Source organism: Triticum urartu, chromosome 4 (genome assembly GCF_003073215.2).
Source record: "Triticum urartu cultivar G1812 chromosome 4, Tu2.1, whole genome shotgun sequence".
Lineage (NCBI taxonomy): Eukaryota > Viridiplantae > Streptophyta > Magnoliopsida > Poales > Poaceae > Triticum > Triticum urartu.
In genome coordinates, this window is record NC_053025.1 from 201,146,548 (window position 1) to 201,155,816 (window position 9,269).

The following is a 9,269-nucleotide window of genomic DNA, read 5'->3' on the forward strand; positions in this document are numbered from 1 at the left end:
CCAGCCTGGTTCACCAACACAGGTACGATGCCCCCGAAGCATGAGAACTAAGTCGGAACCATCTTTAACCTCTTCTCCCCACAGACCTCAATCCATTCGGGGGCTAATGATGAGGACATGTACCTAGGGTAGGGTAATAGGCCTGGCCTAGACACGCTCCCCAAGGGCACTACCCTATGATCAACAGCATTCAAGGCACATCAGTTTTCACCGACTGGAATCACCTCAGAGTGCAACCCACTCGACCAACAATTCCACTTGGATAACCCAATTCCATTCGACCAGTATATCACCATTCGACCATACAAGAAACCAATCGGAATATAGAAGACCTAAAGTCACTCGGGATGGCAACGGTAAGGCGTTCACTCCGCAGTGTTAATGATCATTTATATGACTTTATTGCTGGCGTTACCACTAATGCCTCAGCTTTATGTACATTGAACTCCTTGTAACGTGGGCTGGCTGGGTTCCTGGTGCATTCTATATAAGCTACCCCCTCCACTGAGAAAAGGGTTTGCACCCCCTGTAGCTTCATGCATAATCCAGTTGACCGCCTCAGGGCACCGAGACGTAGGGTTGTTACTTCCTCCGAGAAGGGCCTGAACTCGTAAATCTTGCATGCACAACCTCATCGTAGCTAGGGTCTTGCCTCCTCCTATGTACCCCCTTTCTACCGTCAGACTTAGGACCACGACAACGTCCTCACCGGCGCACGACCCCACGATGCACCTCGCCCCTTCTATTTAAGGCCACCCCGAGCCCACTCTCTACTCCTTTGGCTCTCTCTCCCTCTCGTGCACCCCCTTGACCGACCCACTTCCCACCTCATGCCCTCCATAGCCCTCCATGGACGGAGAACTGATGTCGGCCCCGTGCTAATTCGGGCTATCCCGAGCCTCTCTTCTCTCCCTAGCCACTCTAGTACCCCCTCACCACCACCGCCGACTTACCCCACTCTCCATTTCCTCCTCCCCATCCCTGCCTCACTGTGCCAAACCTTGACGACGGCCTCATCTGTGGCCATCCAAGCCATCGCCGCTACAGCCCTCCCCGGCGAGCGTGAAGCACATGGATGGGTGCGGCGTGGCCTCCTGAGCACGCCGGTGAGCGGAGCGTCACCGGAGAATCTCTGTAGCCCCGGCAATCGCTGGCGGGAGCCGCTCCTCCCCATGCCCGAAGCGCGCGGGGGAGGTTGAATATGGCCTGGCACTGGGCCCTGCGCGTCAGCGACCCAGCGGGCGGGCCCGACCGTTTAAGTGGAACAGTTTCGGCCAGATCCGCCTCTCCTATGCGAAGGCGCACCTCTGAGAAGCCGGCTCCGACGTCACCTCTCCCCACCGGCGCGGTTAAGCCACTGGGCCGGCCCACTCCTATCTTCCGCCCAGTGCGCTGGATAAGGGTAAAGCCCTTTGCCTTTATCTTTTTCTTTCCCAGATAAGTAGTAAAATCTCTAGAGAATTCAAATGGACTCCCAATTTGATGATTCAAAATTCTAGTAGCTCATACAATCATGATCTATCTCATGGAGCAATTTGCACATTTTTCCAAGAACTTTCTCTTCACACATATTTAATAAAACCCCATTTTCCATTTTTGTGATGAATTTTAGAAAATCACAGAGAGCTCAAATTTGATCCAAATTCCATGATTCGAATTCTTAGATACTTATAAGTTCAAAACTTAGTTTCTGAACATTTTTCCCAATACTTTATATGCAACATGAAATATTGGTCCAATTCTCCATATATTGCCAACTTTGCAAATTCATTGGAAAATAATTTGAACTCAAAATCCAATGTAACCAAATCCGAGATGCTTATAAAATCATCCTTTGTTAAATAGATTCATTTCATGATTTTCAAAATAATTCTTCTGTACACTTCTTGCTAGTCCACTACTCTCTTGATTCCATTATATTGAAATGTTCAGAGATATCCATTGATCAAATCCCAATGAAACCACCTTGGTCATTCCTCATATGACCAAAGGTATCATAGATAAGTCCAACTCACATTTTTAGAGCACTTTTATTTTTGCCTTGTTGTCTTGCTTATTGTGATTGTTTCCGACGTTAGTTGACGAAGTAGACCGAGTACTTGGAGAAGGACCAGAAGACTTGAAGACTCTGATAAACCAGGCAAGCAACCCTTTGACCATGATGAAACCTTTTACATCATAAAAGCATTTCCATTGTTTCATCCAGTGCATGATATATCTTCAATGGCAACTTTGCTAGGCTTGCCTCCATTGCATAACCCGTTCATACTTGCATTGTTCATGACTCTATCCCTGTTTGGAATTGTGTTGATGGGTTGTGGAAATATGTTATAGTAGTTGGCTACGCAAAATGGGACAGGGTTATGCATCGAAAGGAACAAGTGTGGTTTGACATACTTGCAAATAGCCCAAGTGGGTGCCACTAATGCACTTTGGGAGATGATGATGAACTAGGCCACTGCTTGGTGGTGAAGTAGTGTACCGAGGCTTGATGAAAGTGTTGTTTAACAAAGATGGATTAGATTTAAGATTGTCTACCGTCCCAACCAAACATGTACAACCACACTACCCCTGATGGGAGGGGGAATTATTGATTACCTAGTTTGTGCTAGCATGGATGCCCGCATTACTAGTGACGGTAGTGGCGTGGTCACTCTCGGGAGGGGTCGTGCTTGGATATGCGGCCATGACTGTTTTCACAGGGCATCGGAGACACCGTTGGTACCCTCGTGCTTACGTAATGTGATAGATATGGGAGCGTGGCTCCACTGGACTAAAACATGACTGTGAGATGGGGGTTGTTGCCAATCGAGTGGACTCTATGTTAGTCACGGCTAGGGAAAGGTAGTGATTAGGTGCTTACCCTGGGTACTTGAGGTACCGCGGGTCGTGGATGACACGAAAGCTTCCCGGATCTTGTTGGTAAAGTGTGTAACCTCTGCAGAGTGTAAAACTATTCGAATAGCCGTGTCCACGGTCAAGGACAGTTGGGTGGTGCTGCTTAGACTATGTGCATATGTTTCTAACAAATAGCACGGTTTGATATATATGTTCATGTGATTCGTGAGAAAGTCACTATGAGCTTGAGCATGAGTTGTTCACAACTTTTTTTGATATTAATGTCTGTAACCTCTTGATACTTGTTGTAGACGCATTCATGTCTTGATAAATGTTGATCATACTTGCATTGTCAAACTAGCTTTCCGCAAAAATGCCAACTTAGTAGTAGAGCCTTGCATAGTTATTCTGTTATCTCACTTGGGTTGCTTGCAAGTACATTCAAAGTACTCATTAGCTTGCCAATGGCTATTTAATTGGCCGGCATGAAATGACAAGATATAATGAAGTGTACCTTGGTGACGAACATGCGAGCTAGGAGGCTTCCCAGTCAGAATGCCTGTAGGGTTAAGGCCGATGGCATTGGTCCAAGTTATCGACGAAGATTTCCGCTGCGAAGTTATACTCAAGACTTGACCATAATGGTAATAATTTAGGTAAGATAGTATGTATGGATGTAAGACTCTTATTATTCAGCTTCTGTGTGTTCAGTGAGCATTGATCTCTGGGATCACTGTACACGTGCATTCGGTGATCACGACTTATGAGTCGGGGTCCCCACACGCGAGCCATCAGAACGGCTGCCCCCATTCTTGGCACATCGTCGGTTGCTGCTACCTCCCATACCGCTACCGTTCGATGATCCCGTGACGGCAGCCCTACCGGACACCATGCTCTCTGAAGGACTCTCCAAAAGGAGCATGGTCGTCCCCAATGGCCATGATATCGGGGGCCACCATGCAACTACTTGGGAAAGGCCTATCAGTAGCGCAAGTATTTAGTGTATCAGTAGCGCGGGGTCCCGTGCTACTTATACGACGCTACAACTAACATGCATCAGTAGCGTATGTTGCCCCACGCTACTACTATACATGGCTAGCAGGAGCGAGCTTTAGTTCAACGCGCTACTACTAATAGTTGCAACGCTTTTAACTTGGACGTGCTACTGGTAAGAGCGCGCTGCTGCTAACTTTATTCCCCTCACTACTGTTAGTTTTATTAGTTTTTGTTTTTTTCTGCAATTTGTTTTGTATTTGAACAGGCTTTATACAATAATCTTAGGAATATCATACACATACTAATGTAATCATATCATCAAATCATGTCATCATCATAATCATGATCCAACACAAAGTGGTCTCTCATCATCATCTCGAAAATAACGATACAAATCTCGATTACTTGTAACTACATCGTCATCCATCTAAACAATGATATACACAAGAAGAGCTATCACTATGAGTGAGAGCGGAACTATGCAGTACATGAGTTCGTATCCCTCTCTTGCATTAGTGTGACCTAAACTAACTACTGGCTATCGCTTGGAAACCGGTACACCTGGGCCTGACACTTCGGCCACTCGTCGTAAACTCATGGCATTGCATTTCTTCATGATCGATGATCTGTGAACCTGCATCGTCACATGAGTCGATGATATGCAACATATGTAGTTGAGCAACATAAAGAGACAGACTTGGCAAAAATACAAACAACATATCATTAGCGAAAATAATAAAGTTCATCATACCCAAAATGCCCTAACCAGAGTGATCTGCGCTAGTTGAGGAGGTCAATTTAATTACATCACAAAGAAAGTTTCGTCATGCATAACTCAAAGTTTCGTCATTCGGAAAGTATCGACTAAACGGACACATTGTCATATATCGACAATCACTCCAATATGTCATTGCATCCATCCAAGTCCGGGAGATAGTCACCGAGCTTAGTGAAAGGCTTCAAGTCAAGACACTGAGCGGCTATGCGTGTTCGGATGTCTTCCCGCGATATCTGCCCTTCCTCATAGAACATACCTGTTTTGTCGAGGACCTCCTTCACGATGACTTGGGAAAGTTCATGCTGGATGTGATAGAACTTAGCTCGATGTCGATGATCCGGGATATCTCCTACGTTCTTTGCCCATTGCAGAATATGGGCATCGCCGGATTTAGGTGACATGTGAAGGTCCTGCTGATCCCGTCTATACTCTAGCATGTGGTGTAGGACATAGAATCCATCACTAAGACTATCACTCGGTTGCTGGATGCAGCAGAAGTCAGTCTTATGGCCGAAGGCGGGCCTGCCATCCCTTTTCTTCTTGTCCTTGATCTCTCTACCCCGTACGCGATAGTAAAAGATAGCACTGTCGAGAACAGACTTGATGTGGGTGTAATCCTTTTTGTTCATGTTCTTCAATGAGTCCAAGTAAAGAGCGTGGGAGTATTGATGGTAAAGGATGATGAGGACGGCACGCCTGCTGAGGATGTCCTCGATTAGGGGGTCCTCAGGTGTCCGAGCTATGTGATGTGGGCCGGACTGGTGGGCCGTGAAGATACAAGATAGAAGGGTTCCCCCGTGTTCGGATGGGACTCTCCATAGTGTGGAATGCAAGCTTGGCATTCGGATATGAAGATTCCTTTCTTTGTGAACCGACTCTGTACAACCCTAACCCCCTCCAGTGTCCATATAAACCGGAGGGTTTAGTTGCTAGAGGCAATCATAATCATACAGGCTAGACATCTAGGGTTTAGCCATCACGATCTCGAGGTAGATCAACTCTTGTAATGCCTATACTCATCAAAGTCAATCAAGCAGGAAGTAAGGTATTACCTCCATTAAGAGGGCCTGAACCTGGGTAAACATCGTGTCCCCTGCCTCCTGTTACCATCGATCCTTAGACGCCCAATTCGGGGCCCCCAACCCGAGATCTGCCGGTTTGACACCGACATTGGTGCTTTCATTGAGAGTTCCTCTATGCTATCGACAAAGGATTCGATGGTTCGTTTGATCATACACAATCATGCTGTTTCCGAGGAGATTTTCCCCCCAGCACTACAGGAATAAGCTACTTTGCCATCTGCCACGGCGGACGGCAAAGCCAGGGATGGTGGACGGCAAAGAGTTTTGCCGTCAGTGGCGGACGACAAACAGTGACGGCAAAGACAGGGTCGGCAAACAGGCCCTTTGCCGTCTGCTTTTTATAGCGGACGGCAAAGAGTGCTTTGCCTACAGCGGCGGACGGCAAAATACTGGACGTCCACCAGCGTTAGTCCGTTAGGCGGCTAACGGCGGCCTTTGCCGTCAGCCAGCGGACGGCAAATTTGAGCACCTCTTTGCCGTCCGCCGTCCCTGGCAAATGGCAAAGAGACCAAATTGGCATTAATTCTGTTTCTTCTTATATCCATTCATTTTCATAGAAAATCAAACACACAGACACACATACATATATATATATGACCAATATAGGATATCCAACACATGTTACCAATAGTAGCAAGTTTCATCCATACATATACATAGTTTCATCAATATTACACAGTTTCATCCATAGGTAGCAAGTTTCACAAAGTAAAAAACAAAAACTAAAGACAAGCACTCCATATCTGAAATTACAAGAAATGACCTAAAACTAAATATCTATTTTCCTAGGCAGCACACACTTGACCACCATAGCAGCTTGCCGGACAAGTATCTGTGGAGCACAAAACAACAGTCAGCCTGATTAGAAATTTTAAGGAGAGCAGTGCTAGTTTAAGAGTTATGAACAGATATAAATGGTGCATAAATTCCTATTATTCAACAAACATAAGTTATTTCCAAGTGAAACACGGGGCAATGTTATCCACTTCAAAACAGAACAGAACACATAGGTACACACATCGTCAAGTTTTTTCCACAAATGAGTTACTGATTGAGTTCAAGAAATGACCAAGGGCCTAATTGGTTCACAGGACCTAAAAACTCATAAATAGGGAAATCACTGGGTTGCAATGTCATGCCCTCTCTTGATACAATATGTTCGACAGGATGTTTGAGTGCATCATAGAAAACCATAGGAGTTTTTCAAGGCCGCATATTACAATCATATGGAATAATTTGAAGCAGAGAGGCCCCAAAAGGGGAAATCATGCTGTGTGGGAAAAGAGAATACCATTCACCGTAATGAAAAATATAGCATGCCAGAATCACTATTCTAGAGCACATATCCGTACCAAACCATTTATAGTGTTTCCAACTCTTCTAAGCATGTTAGAACACCATGAGGACAATCAAATTGAGTTATCTAAGCAATTTGACAATCAAATGGAGTTAACACAGGCCCCAGGGTTAGGGATTTAGTGACGGCAACAGTCTGCCAGCCGGCTTCCTCAATAGAAGGGACAGACCCAGTGCTAGAAGCAGAACAAGAACGTTGATACACAAGATAAGCACAAGCCCTTGAGAGCAGTATGCTTGGCAGAACAATTAATTAACCTCTAGAAGCAGAAGCAGCACGTTGATAGACAAGCTATTATGAAGAACCAACCTTGAGAGCGGTCTGCTTGCACAAGATATCATTGGACTTGAACATGACTGTGGCAATCCAGATCATGACGAAGAAACCTACACAATATAAACTCAATTGGAATGAGGAACTCGCCATCATCTTCTGACCAAGAGGCATCAAGTACCTAGACAAAAAAGTAAGAGCACAATAAGATACAATGTATGCCAGTGGACATGTTTAACAGCAAGAAAACTACCCTATGAATAGCATAGTTAAATGTGATTCCTCCTAGTAGTATGTGTTCTATTATTCATAGTGATGAGAGCCCGAGACTATGCCAATAATGTCCAGAAAGAAAAGGCCTCCAAAATGTAGCATTATTTCAGTAGCAAGATTTTCTTTTTGGAAATAGGTTTATCCGAGGAGCGTTGACCTACGTCACATACTGTAATGCAGGCACTTCATTTGTTTTTAAGAAACTTGAGATTACTGCTGGTGCTAAAAGAAGATCTGACAACTACTCCCTCTGTCTCAAAATATACAGAAACATCAGAAACTTGTGTACCTTCCAAATGGACCAAACACTTTGTTGATCGCTTGGAGAAAATATATGCTTTGAGGAAGAAGAATTGTTGTCGCGCTGCCTATGTAAGAAGGTTCCCGCATAAGTAATCAGGTTGATCATGAGCTTAACACTAAGCAGTTACAGAAAATAGTAGAGATGAAGCAAGCAACAATATTTACTTCCGGGATATTATCAGCGGATCCATGAGACGGTCAGGCTTTGAACCCTCTGCTGCCCACAAGTATCAGTATCAAAATGACCTTGCCCAGGTAGTGTACCAACCACATATTAGCACGAGCTCGTCCAAATACAAGACACGATGGGGACTGAAGAACAACGAGACTGCAAACAGAATTAGCATTGCAGGAACCGCGGAGCACAGGCAACGCAATCGACAGTACTGAGCCACAGACAGAGCAAGCGAGCAGGCACGGAAAAAACAGGGCGGAGGAGCGGGACTCACGCGCGCTCGAGCTCGTCGGGATCGGGATCTTCGGCTGCGGCCGCGGCGAGCCAGAGCAGCGCCATCGCGCAGATCCCAGGGGCCCACCGGCGCCCCATCCCCGCCTCCCGGCCGGCCTCAGATCTCCCATGGCGGGCGGGGCGTAGAGGAGCTCGGTGCTCGGCTCCCATGGCGGCGGCGGATCTCAAGGTCGGGGCGACCGGCGATGAGGCTTCCGTGGCGGGGCGGCGAGCTTGTGGGGAGGTGGCGGCGCGCGACGCGGCGCAGGCGGCAGCGCGAGGCGGCGGGGCTCCTGGGGTCCGGTGAGGTGGCAGCACGCACCGGCGGGCGGAGGCGAGGTGGCGCAGCAGCGCGGGGTCGAGGAAGGCGGGGTCGGGAGGCTCTCGGCTGTGGGGCGGGCGTCGTCGAATCCCGCCGGAGCTCGCCGGAATCGGCCGGCGTAGCTTCTCGCGGGAGGGAGAGGGAGAGACGAGCGGGAGGGAGAGAGGGGTGGGGCAGAGAGATAGGGGCGGAGAGGGAGGGGATAGAGACAGAGGAGGTGGGGCAACGGTTTTGTTTACCCGCAAAAAGTGGGGTTGGACCGTTGCAGTATATTGGCATCCGGTGGCACCTCTTTGCCGTCCGCTGACATTCTTTGCCATCTGCCAGCAGACGGCAAAGAAATGACAGATGGCAAAGACCTTCTTTGCCATCTGCCAGTTCTTTGCCGTCTGTTGTTTGCCATTAGCTACCAAACAACAGACGACAAAGAACTGGCAGACGGCAAAATCCCTAATTTCAGTAGTGCAGGACAAATTTTTGTATTCAGCGGCTTCGCACTACGTGCCAACTCGATTGGCCACCTCGAGCAGATCGACACCTACCTCCTTGGTCACCCGATTAGTTTCGGGAACCTAAACTATGTTGCCGATATCCGAGGA

The 9,269-nt window shown here is 47.2% G+C and overlaps 1 protein-coding gene across 1 annotated transcript; it reads right to left on the minus strand.

The window, feature by feature from the left end:
* Window positions 1-6,286: 6,286 nt before the first annotated feature.
* Window positions 6,287-8,886, minus strand: LOC125551301. Its single transcript, XM_048714483.1, has 4 exons — window positions 8,350-8,886; window positions 7,887-7,961; window positions 7,361-7,505; window positions 6,287-6,526 (listed from the first exon to the last, which is right to left on the minus strand). The coding sequence occupies exons 1-4, from the start codon at window positions 8,517-8,519 to the stop codon at window positions 6,464-6,466; spliced, it is 453 nt and encodes a 150-aa protein (XP_048570440.1). The 5' UTR covers window positions 8,520-8,886; the 3' UTR covers window positions 6,287-6,463.
* Between the last annotated feature and the right edge of the window lie 383 nt (window positions 8,887-9,269).